We start from the raw sequence: 15,025 nt of genomic DNA, 5'->3' as shown, positions 1-15,025 counted from the left end.
CCCCAGAAAAACACTTCCAATCCTGACGTTTATAGGTCCCCAAGCACAATGGCCAGCTACTTGCCCATCAGGCTCTGGGTAACTTTTGTGACTGTACAAGCTCCACAGATCTGCCATCAGGCCCACTGGGAGAAAACACTTCATGAAGTGCCAGAGAGGAAACTCAACCTGGGGGCTAATGCCAAAGGTGCTGAAAAAGGGATAATGGCAAGAAAACCTCTAAATTAGCAAACTACTCCCTGTAGAACTGGAGGAAGCTGGGGACAGCGGTGCTCCCCAAGGCCATCTAGCAGAAGCATATCCCAGGAGCCTAAACCAGAAAGGGGATGCTACCACTGCTGGAAATGGCACCTGGAGTGAGCAAGGCCAGAGTAAGTACTCTAAGTTCTTTCTTCCTCCTACTGGTGCTCTCCTGTAGCTGAAGCCAGTTTCTGAAAATCTGGAAACTTGGTCTGAGGGTTCAGGCTCTTGGTACATAGCAGGGGCAGGTGTGGGAATGCATCTAAAAGCAAACAGGCAAGCTCTCAATCATGAAGTCAGATCCTTCACACAGGTTAGCCCTGTTTACAGAGAACTAGAATCCACATGAATTCATAGTTTGAATCCCAGCCCCGATGGCTTAAAAAACACCCCAATCATGAAGGCATGGTGTGTAAAATCCTGATGGAATGGAGGAAAAAGAATTAAGGTATAGCCACACTGGAGGGGTGATTTTCTCTTTGTTTCTCTCTGACCAGTGTACACGCTCTGTGGCAAAATCAAAATTAAATCAGATTAAAACACAAAAAACAACCTCTCATGTTTTATGCCTTATTCTTAAATAATAAAAATAACCAAAAAAAAAAAAGACCAAGAAGGAAAAATAATAAAAGGTATGGGAAAATAAACATTTTCAAAACCAGAAACAAAAAGCAATTCCCCTTTCAAGGAGATTTGAGATGTTATCGCATCCATGAAAATATAATGTGATAGCGAAAACCATAACAAAAAAATTGAGCTCTTAGAAACTAAAGATTGTTATTAAAATAGTAAATAAAAGGTTGAGAAATTAAATTAAACCCTCCCAGAAAAAAAGAACACCAGACCAAGGAGCTAGAAAATACGTACAGAATTAAGAAAGTACGACATTTGACTAGAGTTCCAGAAAAAGAACAGAGAAAATGGAGGTGAGAAAATTTCAAAGATAAATTTCCTGGGGCTGAAGATCACGTTTCCAGATTTAAAAAGCCCCATAAGTGCCCAGCACAGAAAATATAAATCACATGTAGGTAATTCTCTGTGACATTATCAGAGAAAAAAAAGACCCTGAAAACGCACACACGTGCACACATACACGTACACACACGCATGCACACACACACAGTTTCTTTCTTTCATGAGAGAGAGACAGACACACCACTGACAGGGTCTTGCCACTCCAGGTATTCCCTCCAACCTCCCAGTCAGCCAGGATCACAGGCCCACGTGGGGCCCCCGGTGTGCTCAGGTTGACCCCAGATCTAAATGCTTCCCACGTGGCTCTGGATCATGCTTTGACACCCTATTTACTGCCTGAGCAACTGTGGCTGGGCCAGAAAAATTATTTCTGATCAGTATCACTGTATTAGTAAAGGCAATTATCGATACTGTAAATTTCTGAGAAAAAATATTTAAATTATTTGGAACCTAGTTTCTCTATTTTCTTCCTTTCTTTTCTTCTTCTTCTTTTTTTTCTTTTTTCTTTTTTTAACACAGTTTTGCCAGAGACAGAGAGAGGGGGTATAAGCAAGAACACACCTTTCAAGGGGAATGGTCATGCTGCATACCCTTCTCGTCCATTTCACCCTTCTTTTGGGATTTTGGCTGTGCATGTACATGTACCTAGTGTGATTTTCAAGCTACTGGGCTTGAGATGTGAACTGCGCCTTAGCCATGTGAGATCCAGCTGCCCCAAGCACCAGCTTGTGGGCTGGCCTTGAACCTAGTTTTTCACATACAATCAACATATTGATAAAGCATGAGTTTGAACTAAAGATATTTTAACCTCTTATACATTTTATTTAAGAGATTATTTGATGACATAGTACAGTAAAATGAGAGAAAGCCAAGAAATGGAATGGTTTGGAATCTAGAGACCTACAGTTGGCATAATGGCTACATTGCTGGACTCCCATGTGGCCAACAGCGATTTGAGTCCTGGACGCGGTGGCTTAAACTCATGCTGGGAACGTGTGCATGTGTGCACGTCCAAGATTCCAAAAGGAGAATGGAGGAGAAAGGATTGTGGCGTGCCCATCTCCCCTGGGGGGGTGATTTCTCACTTTTTGTCTCTCTGTCTTTCTGGCGAGTACATGCGCCCTATAGCAAAAACCTCTCAAAAAAAAAAAAAAAAAAAAAAGAAAAACATTTGGAATCTAGGAAACACTATCCCTAACCCAGGAAATCTCAGAATGATCCAGAAGACAGCTGACAGCTGTGCATGAGGTCAAGACAGTTAAGAGCCTAAACTGGAAAGGAAGGATGAATGGCATTAGGAGGGCAGGCAGCAGGACTGAAAAACAGGCAAAAGTCCATGCATTTGATATTTCTTGAAAGAGTGATAAAGGCAAACAATGTTAAGGAACACAGTTTTACATACAAATATGTAAGACTGATCAGAGAAGGAATATAATCACAGCACGTTACTGGGCTTGGAAATGGGCAACATTTGCTTTGTCATGGTAATGTCAACGCCATCTATTTTTAACTTTTGAACTCTAACTCTATACAAGCAAAAAGGACAAATGTAAATATTCAAAATGAATAATGAAAAGTTCAGGTGATAAGAACTGAGAGGCAATGGAGAGAAACCAACTGAAGGGAAAAGTAAGTCCACAAATACCCTCCTCCTCAAAGTAGGGAGTCAAGATGCTGCCTACTTGTTGGAACAAGAGAGATGTGCAGGTCTTAAGGTGGTAACTAGTTCAAGAAATTACAAATGGTGGTTTAGTTCTACTAGGAAAATGGAGAGGGAACATGAACATTCCACGTAGTGGTTGGTTACATGGGAGTCCAGCGACATAGCCATTACGCCATGTCTCTTTACCATAAGGGAAATGCAAACCAAAACCACGAAGTACAATTTAACTCCAGCCAGACTGACTAAAATAAAAAAAAAAAAAAATGACAGTAAGTCCTGACAAGGCTGTGGTGAAAAGGGAACTCTCCTATACTGTTGGTGGGAATGTATATTATACAACCACTGTGGAGACAATACGGAGATTCCTCCGATACCTACAAATAAAACTACCTTACGACACAGTAATTCCACTCTTGGGCATTTACCCAAAGGATAGGAAAGCACTCAGTCAGAAAAACACTTGCACGTCCATGTTTATTGCAGCATTATTTACAGTTGCTAGGACATAGAATCAACCCAAATGCCCAAAACAGACAAGTAAATTGAAAAAATGTGGCTTATGTACTCTGTGGAATACTATAGCCATAAAAAAAACAATGCCCTGACATTTGACACAAAGTAGATGAACATGCAAGAATTAATGTTAAGACTATGAAAGACACACATTGTATGTCCCAGTTCAATACATATGAAATGTTTGCACTATATAGATAGCAGAAACTGAAAGACTGGATGGTGTAGTAGCAGGGAGGGCAAATGTGGGTAGTAGAGATAGTCGGAGAGGGAGGTTATACAGGGTGGGCCATAGAGGGAAGGGGGAAAATAGGGGAAAAATACATTTAATTGACACAAAATGAAAAGCTATTTGTGATGATAAGGTATTGGATAATGTCTTTGTCTCGACTGATATGCACTGTATTCATGCTGGGGGAAAAAAACATGTTTTATACACTGTAAAGATGTGTCATGATTAAATGTAAATAATACTACAAAAGAGAAAAAAAAGAATTTCAAATTTAAAAATATATGGATGGATATAGATATACAGATATTATTAATACAACCTCTGTGAAAAACAATATGAAGTTTCCTCAAAAACCTACAAACAGAACTACCTTATGTCCCAGTAATCCCACTCCTTGGTATTTACTCAAAGGATAAGAAAACGTTCAGTTGGAAAGATATTTTCATATTCATTTTTATTGCAGCATTATTCAGAATTGCTAAGACATGGAATCAACTGAACTGTCCAAAAACTGGTGACTGGGTTGAAAACTGTGGCACATATCTGCTATAGAATGTTACTCATCCATTAGAAACAATGAGACCCTATCATTTGATTTTAGGTGGATGAATACATATACATGACACAAGAGTAAAGTGAGCCATACATTGAAAGATACACACTTGGGGCGGCAGATGACGTGGTGGCTAAGAGTGCTGGACTCCCACATGGCCGACTGTGGTGCAAGTCCCATACCCAGTGGCTTTCTTTCTCCCTTTCCCTCTCTCTCTCTCTCTCTCACTCTGGTGAAATTAAAGTAAATAAATAAACGAAGTTCAATAAAATAATTCTTCAAAAAATAAAGGTACACACTTAATATGTACCAAATGCCTGCACTCTACAGCAGAAATTTAAAGATCTGAAGACATGATATTAGAAAGAATAAGTGTAGATACTACAGACTGAAAGGAAGGGGAGTGGATAGCAGAGGATGGCTGGGAGGGGCAAAGGGAAGAAACATCTAACAAACAAAAGAATATAAGGTTCTCCATTAAAGAAAAAAGTTCTTTAATTTTTGCTTTATAAAAATAAAAATTAAAATAAATTAAAAACCCAAATACACAAAACTCTCACAAGTCTATACTACTTTAAGTACAGTACTAATGTCTTTTCTTCCCTCTAGATAGAATACACAATATGGTATGAGTTTTGGAGGGTGGGGAATAAAACAATAATCTAAGGTAAAAGTAGAATGATGTGAGTCTTTTTTTTTTTGCTATGTGCATTTGCTGGAGAGAGATAGAAACAAAGAATAAGAGGGAAACAGTGAGAAATCACCCCATAGCAGGAAACAGAATGTAAGAAATAATCCCTAAGGTATTGGCCACACCACAATCCCTCCTCCATTTTCCTCTCGGGATTTTGGGGCATGCACACACACATGTTCAGTGTGACTTTCAAGCCACCAGGTTCAGGACTCTAATGGAGTTGGCTATGCAGGACCTAGCCGCCTTGACCTCCATGCCACCTGCCAGCCCAGAATGGTATGATTTTTATCACGTTTTCTACCTGTGAAGATCTGTTGTTTGAATATTCAACAGTATAATCTTGCCTGAAATCAGTATATAAATGAGAACAAGACAAAACAAAACAAAAACAAGCAAAGTCTATTAGGAGCTCAAAACTGTAAGGGAAATGCACACACACCACTGTACTAGTGCTCATGGAGTGACATATTATAGAATAAGCCCTGGAAAACACAAGGTGATAGCACCCAAGGAGTGGGGAAATCCACCAAGAGACTTTTCCTACAGTACCAAATTATGACCAGTTATAACTTAGAGGTAGAACTCACATCATTTTCAAGTTTTCTGACAAAAGGTGTCAGCGCAATGCATGAGGAGGCCTCCTGCATTCAGGTTCCAATTAGGGACCTTTGCCTACAAGTAGACCCAGTGTTTCTCACACACACCTGGCAGACAAATGCCCCAAGGACAGAACTTGGAGTAAGGCAATGTCTTCCAGCCACAAGGAAGCTACTAAAATAGAAAGTAGTCTTCATTATTTCCTACTCTTCTCTACCAAAGCGCTTTGCCACTGTCTCCCTCCTTGATGTGTGCTTCTGTTAATTCTTTGTTGTTAAAGTAGATTTTGGTCTGGTGGACTAGCTGACCAAGAACTTCCTTGTAAGGTACAGAGGCTCAAGGAAATGGTAGAACTCCCATCAGAAGGGAATTTGCATGTTTACTGTAGGTATTTAACAGTAAGACTGTTTAGAGAAATTCTCTCAGGAGATTCACATACACACTGAAGCGTTTTAAGTACCAGCCTTCTACCAGGGTATTCACTGAGTACATGGAAAATGTGTATTATGAGGACTCCACGGCTTTCAAAATTCTTTGCATCAAAATCAACTTAGTTTAATTCTATTTTTCCATAAACTTTTTAAAGTACTCTCATATACAAGTAAGATTAATTAATAAAAATCTATTTATTCTTTCCTATTGAAGAAATTCAATTATTTATGAAGCTTATTCTATCACCAGAGTACTTGACCAGCCCTCACTTTATTTACCTGCATAAATACAAAGTATTTATGTAATACTTCCTATCCTTGTGACAAGAACTAGTTAAGTCATCAAAATCAACAGCTAGCCCAACTGTATACTATGAACACGTTATCTTACACCAAAAAAACACATGCTCAGAATCATTTTATCTTGCAATAAAATATACATTTGCCAGCAGCTAAGCCAGTCTACCCTTCAGAATGATTTCTACCATAAGTGCCTAATACATACATATATGTATACAATTTGTTTATAACATACATTTTCCATAAGCTTTTTAAATTGCCAGAAGGTGCATGTTTTCATCAGGAAGAAACAGAGGGGCCAAAGCACCCTCTAGTGGCGCGTGGACAAGCTGGAATCCCTTCTCCATCCACTTCTGATTCTGTGAACCACACACAAGCACCTGGCCTGCTTTACAAGCCGTAAGAGCCAGGATTTGAACCATGGGTGGCCATGTGGGGCTAGCTATTCATACATTTATTGAAGAGCCTTCCCATATGCATGTGTGTTCATATGTACTTGTGTAGAGATAAAATACACATACACACATATGCATGTTTTGTGCCCTTTATAAAATGTGGTCACATGATCTCCGTTAGAGACGGCTGAAGTTTTACGGTATTCTTTGAAGAAACTAATTCATTCAATATTACAAATTTTCAAAATAGGAAGAAAACCTCTTGCTATTACCAGGAAGACTTTGGTCTATGTACTATGGATCCCACAATACTACCACACAACTGTACTTTATTTATTTATTTTAATTGCCAAGGGCACATGAGAGAGAAGGAAAAGCAAACCCTAGTGGGACATGGTCATGCCTCGACCTGTTGGCCCCTATTTTCCATTCTATAAGGATTTGCAATATACGTGTGCATGTCAGGTATGTTCTCCATGCCAGTAGAGCCGAGATTCACACAACAGTCAGCTATATGTGATCCAGCTCACTACACACAGTGCTTAACCACTGCACTATGGGGCCAGCTTCCAGCCATACTAATTAGACATTGGCCTATCGTGGAGACTGACGATCAGAGAACATACACCCAAATGATGCTTCTAGTCAGTTTCTAAAATAATGTAATAACTCTTTTACATAAAATCAGGGGTAAGAGACGGCATAGCGGTTACAAAACTAGACTCCCACATGACCCACCGAGGTTCGGGTCCTAGACCAAGTGGCTTGAAATTCATGCCAGGCGTATGTGTGTGTATGCGTGCCCAAGATCCTGGAGAGAATGGAGAAGGGATTGAGGCATGGCCATCACCCCTAGGGGATTTTTCACTTTCTGTTTCTCTCTCTTAAGGAAAAAAAAAAGGAAATAAACTCAATTTTAACATTTTTTTAAAAAAGAGGCTAAGTAAACTTTTCATTTCTTACTGAGTCATCAGTAAATTCTTACAAAAAATTCAGAACTCTGTTATGACACTAATTAGTGCATCTATGAGATGACTTCTAATTGTGGAGTTATAACCCTGATTCTCAGGAAGCTGTGTCAAACAGCACCCAACCTTGTTTAAACTTGACTAGCCTGTTTTAAGTGCTATGGAAACTCTTAAAATTCATCACCTTTATCATCTTTTATTTACACTGTTTCTTCTCATCACAGAAAAACATTTTACCTGATAAAATGGGCTATGGTGTAAATGCATGTGTTCCTCCAAAACTTATTTTGAAACTTAAATGTCCACTGCAGTAATAGTAGGAAATAAGGCCTCTCAGAGGTGGAACTGATATCCTTATAAAAAAGAGGCTTCACAGTCTTTTTTACCATGTGAGGTCACAGCATTTAAGGTTCCATCTTAGAAACAGAGACCAGCTGTTCACCAGACACAAATCTAGTGGCAACCAGACCTTGGACTTACTAGAAATTTCTTCTGAATTATCTAGTCTCAAAAACTGTTTAAGCAGTACAAATGGACTAAGAAAGAAAAGGACTCAGAAAGTGCAGTATTTCATAAGCCCTTTCATTTCTCCTACAATGTAAATTAAAATACTAAATAAAGAAGGTAATCTAACCAGTGGTATGTGGTTAAGGTAGCTGAATCCACATGACTGACTCCATGGTTTGAGTCTCAGACACGGTAGTCTGAAAAACACTAGCGTGTGTGTGCATGCCTAAAATCTCAGAGGAGAAATGGAGAAGGGATTGCAGCATAACCATCCCCATGGGGATACTTTCTCATTTTTCCTCTCTCTCTCTATGGCAAGTTCCACATGCTCTCTAGTCAATTTACCCTCCCCCCTCAAAAAAAAAGAAAGGACAAAGAAAAAAAATCCATTCTTCCCTATCATTAAAATTTGACAGAACTGCGGGTCAGCAGGTGGTGTGGTGGTTAAGCACTAGACTCTCTCACGGCCAACTACATTTCAAGTCTCAGACCCAGTGGCTTGAAAATCACACCGGGCATGGGTGCATGTGTGCCCAAAATCCCAAAAAGAAAATGGAGAAGGGACTGCAGTGTGGCCATCCCTTCAAGGGATGATTTCTTTATCTCTCTCTCTCTCTCTCTCTCTCTGTCCCTTTCCAGTAAGCCCATGCACACTATGACAGAAACTTAAAAAAAAAAAAAAAAATAAAGGGAAAACACCAAAATCCAGAAAGGAGGGAGAGATGGAAGAGAAGTGATTGTGGCATGATCATTTCCCATGGGGGTTGCTCTTTCTACCCTCTCTCTCTGTTTTTGGCAAGTACATACAACCTCTAGCCAACAAATAGATTAATTAATAAATACATATGCATATAAGGTTGGATAAATACTGTCTGCTTTATTTCCTTTTCGAGAAGCACAATAACCAATGGTATATAAAAGATGTAAAAAGTCTCACCGTGAAAAGGAAAAAAATTCAATAGGGCTGACTCTCTGGCTCAAGAAAAGTCCCACATGGTGACCATGTTTCGAATCCCCAGTCTGGTTAGTTGGAAAACACTAGGCTTGTGTATGAATGCACAAGATCTGAGGGGCTGGAGGAATGAAAGCAGGGAATCATGGTGTGATCAAACCCATGAAGGTGGTCATCACTCTCCCTGTCTCTCACGTGCACATGCTCTATCATGAATAAAAAAAAAGTTAGAAAAAAATTAATAAATATTGGTGACAGGAAAAAAGAGAAGTGTGTCTATTTTGAAATTATTTTAATTTAGAAATAGAAAACATCTTGGAAGAAAAAAAACGCACAATATATAGAACAAATTTTTACTCCTGGGCTTCTCAAACTCTCCATTGTTCACCAATCCCCAAGATGAAAAACACTCTTCAGTAAAGTATTCAGCCACCACTGCAAAAGAAAAGAAAAACGAAGATCAGTTTTGAGCAGATGTCACTATATATGATAGCATAAAAGGTACCTTGAATTTAAAAGTTTTGAAATTACAAAGGTCTTTAGAGATGGTGACTACTGGAATAAGTATATTTTAAAACTCACAGTGTTCATTTATGAATGTCATGACGGAACAGACTAGCATAAGGTCTTTCTAAGCAGGACAAAAAAAAAAAAAAGACGAGCTGATTGTTTGATTAAGTTTTTCAATGGGAGACACATTCAACAAACTGAAAATAAGACTGGTTCCCAATCATTATCATCTTACTATAATTATTTTAAAGAAAACCTCGTTTAATCACAATGAAGGTGAAAATCACCTATTCTCAGAAGAACTTCTAAATTTTAAAAGCATAAACATTAAAACTGCAGAGTAAGATATACATTTTTAGTACTGTGACATTAAGTAAACAAAAATAATAAGCAGCAGACAAGAGCAAAATTTTAAATAAGCAGAATCAAGATTCTAAAGCATTTTTTCAAAGAACTGTAATGGAAGATAACACATAGCTTTAAAATCAAAGCCACTGCTACCAAAGGATGGAAAAACCAAAAATGCTATAATTATAAAGAAAAAAGTGTGATAGTAATTCAATCTAATGAAAGAGAAGCCTCTGGGTATACTTCCCTAGCTATCCTTTCGACATGATTTCTACAAAAATGGCAAGTGTTTTGGGATGCTCAAGGTACTTTGTTCCCAAGTAACATCGGCTAAATGTTAAAGTGTTTTGAGAAACTAAGCTAAGGTTTAGTAGAAAGTCACCCAAGAAAGCGTCACCAGCAAGTCCTTCTCTACCATGACGATGTACCAGTTCTTCAGTCTCAACAAACCAGGGCAATATTACAAGAGTTCTGATGGGAAATCATTAGGTATCCACCTTATGGCCCTGATATGACTCCTCCTTTTTGTTAATCTTTAAAAAGTCTTTAAAGAATACCCAGTTTTCCAGTTAATAATATGGAAAAATGCATAGAGGGACCAGCAGTTGGAGTAATGGCTATGTCACTGGACTCCCATGTAGTAGACCGCAGTTTGAGTCCCAGACCCAGTGGCTTTAACTCACGCCAGGCACGTGTGCATGTGTGCCCAAGATCCCTGAGAGGAGAATGGAGAAGAAGGGACTGAGGCGTGCCCATCCCCCCCCCCCGGGTGGTGACTTCTTGCTTTCTTTCTTTCATCTCTCTCTGTTTTCTGGTGAGCTCATGTGCCCTATAGCAAAAACCTCTCAAAAAAAAGAAAGAAAAAAGAAAAAGCACATGGAGATGGTTAAATATCCACGACCTTCAGTTCTTTAGAGATGGAGTAAATGATATAATTGCTCAAAAAAGGTCTTGAAATAGTTTATATTTTTCATTTTTTTCTTTTAATTGCATTTTTCCATGCACTTTTTGAAGTCCCCAATTCCCCGGTGGTGACTTCTTGCTTGCTTTCTTTCATCTCTCTCTGTTTTCTGGTGAGCTCATGTGCCCTATAGCAAAAACCTCTCAAAAAAAAGAAAGAAAAAAGAAAAAGCACATGGAGATGGTTAAATATCCACGACCTTCAGTTCTTTAGAGATGGAGTAAATGATATAATTGCTCAAAAAAGGTCTTGAAATAGTTTATATTTTTCATTTTTTTCTTTTAATTGCATTTTTCCATGCACTTTTTGAAGTCCCCAATTAAACTTTAATGCTAAATATTTTAAGTGCTAGAATACTAACAGACACATAACTCCTTTAAATTACAACATGTGAGTACTAATTTTGAGTGCTGTAATTGTAAAGGAAAAAGTGTGACAGTAATTCAATCCAATCAAAGAGAAACCTCTGGTTGTATCTCCTTGCCATCCTTTCAACATGATTTCTACAATGACTATGCTCTTCAAGTACAGGAAAAGAACAAAGTTTTCTTTCAGTTTTATGGCTGTAGTGGCATAGCATGAAAATAATAAGTTTTCTATAGCCTTTCTCACAAAATGTTTTATTTGGCCTTTACTTTAGGTTGAAAAAGATCTCTAGATAGAGTTTTAACTCCTTAAACTTTGGAACAACTTTTTATCTAGAAGTTTTCTAAGCCATTAGCTCCCAGTCTCTGTACTGCTCTAGCACTTCCACATCACTAAGCCTCTCCAAGCCTCAGTTTCTTCATGAGAATTAAAAGAGTTGCATCCTGTAAAGCACAGCCTTTGACAGATGGTACGTTCTCAGTAAGCGGTAGCCATTACTATCAGTATCATTAGAAAAAGGTAAAATCCCTAAAGCTGTTTACTTAATACAATAAACACGTATTTAGTGTTTTTAAGGACAAGTGGTCCAAGTTTTACAAGAGATAGACCATATATAAATAACACAGGTTTGCTTCAGAATTCATAATCCACTGTGACAGACAAACATATCTAAGTATAACCCAAGGCAGAGAATGATGTGATAAAGACACAGTACCAAGAGAAGGACGAGGAAAAATGTGAAAGGTGCTCCTACCAAAAAAATCGAAAAGAGAGGCTTCCATGGTCCTCTGGATGATGAAACAAGAAAGATGAGGGTTGAGTTCCATAGGAGACAAGCTCCATACCAATCTAAAAAAATACTTGATCAATTAAACCTATCCATACTAAATGGGAAGCAAGAAACATTGAGTATGAAAAATAAATGACTTGACAGAGACTCTCTTATACCTCTTCTCTGAACCTATTGGGAGAGACAGTCTCAGGCTTCCTAATTCTTTTGCAGTATTCTCTCTGTGATTCCACAGATAGCATTCCTTACTACTGAAATGAAAAGGATTTCTGAACAGACAAGAGGAGATGAAAGTGGCCAGGTCTCCTCCAGCTCTGTCTAATTCTTCGTGATCCTAAAATATCGCTTTGTGGCCAGTCTGCTTAGTAACTATGGTAACCTACTTAAGAAACCCATTTGACCATAAGCATTCAATTCCTTGTCATTCAAAAGACAACCTCTACCACATGGGTGATAAAATACCTAGTACTTAAGAGATTTGTAGTTTAGAAAGCTTTTCTAAATAACTACTTCAAACTTCACTTTATTTCCCATAAAAATACTGCTTCTGTGCTTATGCTTTCCGGATTTCAGTGACCTATAGTCAACAGTAGTCTGAAAATAGCAAACAGAAAAATTGAAGACATAGGCAGTTCATGTTTTAATTCTGAGTCATGTAATGAAACCTTGCATAGTCCTGTTCTACCCCTTCGGTGACATGAACCACACACTGCAGAAGCCACCCCAGTTACCAGATCCACTGCTGTGCTATGGTATTGCTTGTGTTCAAGGATTCCTAAATTTTCATACCAATGGCCCCAAAGTGCAAGAGTAGTGATGCTGGCAACTGAGATATGCCAAAGAGAAGCCACAAAGTGCTTCCTTTAAATGAAAAGGTCCAAGTTCTAGACTTACTAAGTAAAGAAAAATAATCATATCCTGACATGCTAAAACCTGTGGTAAGAAGAAATCTATGAAATTGTGAAGAAGGAAAAGGAAATTCACATTAGTTTTGCTGTTTCACCTCAAATCATAAAAGTTTTGGTCACAGTACATTGGTAAGTGCTAGGTCAAGATGGAAAACCTTAAATTTATAGGTGGAAAACATAAATGAAAAATGTGGCCCAGCTGACATATTGCACCAGAAAGCATTGAGCCTATCTATATAAATACTTCAGCAAAGGATCCCTGATATAACTGACACCAAGCTATTTACTGCAGTAACACACAGTTACAAAGATTCATAGATAGATCGGACTGAAAAATATAAGCAATATGGGAGAGATTTTATCTGCAGATAAGGGAGTGCCTGAGACATTTCTGGCAGTTAAAGATGCTCATCAAGGAAGAATATGGGCCAGCTCCATAGTGCAGTGTTAATGTGCTGCTCAAGAGAAGCCAGCTAGCACATGGTAACTGTGGATCAAATCGTGGCCCAGTCAACATAAAACATGCTGGACCCATATGCAAGTGCTGCGGACCCATCAGAAAGGAGGACTGGAGGAAGTGGATGATGACCAGAACCCATGAAGAGTGCTCTTCTCTCCCCCTGATCCCCATGTGTGTGCACATGCTATACTATAAATTAAAAAAAAAAAAGAGAGAGAGAAGATGGAAAGAAAGAATACCATCAAAAGCCTAGTCTTCAACTGCAATGAAGTCAGGACTTTTAAAAAAGAAGCACAATAAAACCTACATTCCTAAAACTGCAAAGAAGGTAGCAGGAAATAAAGCAGAAACTTAAATTAATTCTAGTACCATGCAGCAACGCTGCTGGGTTTACAATAAAGCCAGGCATAGCACATAGAGCAAAGAATCCACACGCTTTCTAAAACAGAAACCAAAAATATCTGCCTGTGTTCTGGCTAAACAATCAGAAAATGTGGATGATAGCCAATGAACAGTCCCATCAAAGCTTCATGTCAAAAGTCAAAATACTTGAGAGGAAGTGCTGGAATCTAAAGTTTTATTAGTAACCGATAATGCTCCTAGCCATTCCAAATCTGTTTGCTATGAAAATGATGTCAGAGTGGCTCCATGGCACAAGTGGCACAGGAAGCTAAATCCCACAATGTTTATTATGGTTTGACTCCCAGATCCAGACCCAGCAGCTTGAAAACCATGCCAGGTACATGTGCATGTATGCGCAAAGAACTGATGGAAACATTTTTTCAATAAAATATAGATGTTTAGGGTATAGTTTTATCTCTCAATAAAACCTTACTGCTTCAGCCCCTTGACATTCAGACTGCCAAGGTAACACAGATCCACTAGATACTCAATTCATTTGATCAGCAATTGACACAGATCTAATCCATACATAATGTCCAGATGAAACCATTCACTGCTGCTGACACGGTAACATTTATCAAGCTAAAGCAGCTGAACAAGGCCAGAAACCAAACGCCTGTTGGAAGAACGTAGGAATTACAGTTATGAAGAATTATAAAGTTTCCCAGGGATTGATAGAAAAGTTAAGGAAAATCATTCACACAGTAAGAAGTGGCATAACATACCAAGGACACAGAAAAGTGTTAAAAAATGACAAATTATGGGACCAGCACTTAGCGTAATGGCTAAGTCACTGGACTCCCACGTAGTCGACCGCGGTTCGTGTCCCAGACCCAGTGGCTTAAAACTCACGCCGGGCGCGTGTGCGTGCGTGCCCAAGATCCCGAGAGGAGAGTGGAGGAGAAGAGACTGTGGCGTGATCATCCCCCCTGGGAGGTGATTTCTCGCTTTCTGTCTCTATGTCTCTCTATCTGTCTGGTGAGCGCACACGCCCTATAGCAAGAAACCTCTCAAAAAAAAAAAAAGACAAATTAAACGAACTGGTTATCAACAGAAGAAGAGAAAGATGAAGAAACTGATGCAACAGCAAGATGGACATTACCGAAAGTTGCTTAAGTGTTTCAAATAGCACAGACATTAAAGGACCAAATTACAGAATACAGTGTTAAAAGTCACCCATATAATCAATGAAGGATTACAACCTTCCAGCAACACTTTGATGAGTTAAAAAGAGATGACGACTTCTTTTTTTTTTTTTTT

General features: G+C 38.7%; 1 protein-coding gene across 1 annotated transcript in view; it reads right to left on the bottom strand.

Moving 5' to 3' along the window:
- Nucleotides 1-9,297: 9,297 nt before the first annotated feature.
- SEC61G (SEC61 translocon subunit gamma) overlaps nucleotides 9,298-15,025 on the bottom strand; it is a 12,543-nt gene continuing 6,815 nt past the window's right edge. Inside the window, exon 4 of the mRNA XM_006148905.3 lies at nucleotides 9,298-9,455. Coding sequence (XP_006148967.1) covers nucleotides 9,446-9,455 — 10 coding nt within the window. The 3' untranslated portion in view covers nucleotides 9,298-9,445. The remainder of the gene's footprint in view (nucleotides 9,456-15,025) is intronic.

Source organism: Tupaia chinensis, unplaced genomic scaffold (assembly GCF_000334495.1).
Source record: "Tupaia chinensis unplaced genomic scaffold, TupChi_1.0 Scaffold000249_1, whole genome shotgun sequence".
NCBI lineage: Eukaryota > Metazoa > Chordata > Mammalia > Scandentia > Tupaiidae > Tupaia > Tupaia belangeri.
This window is presented reverse-complemented; position numbering and strand designations above follow the sequence as displayed.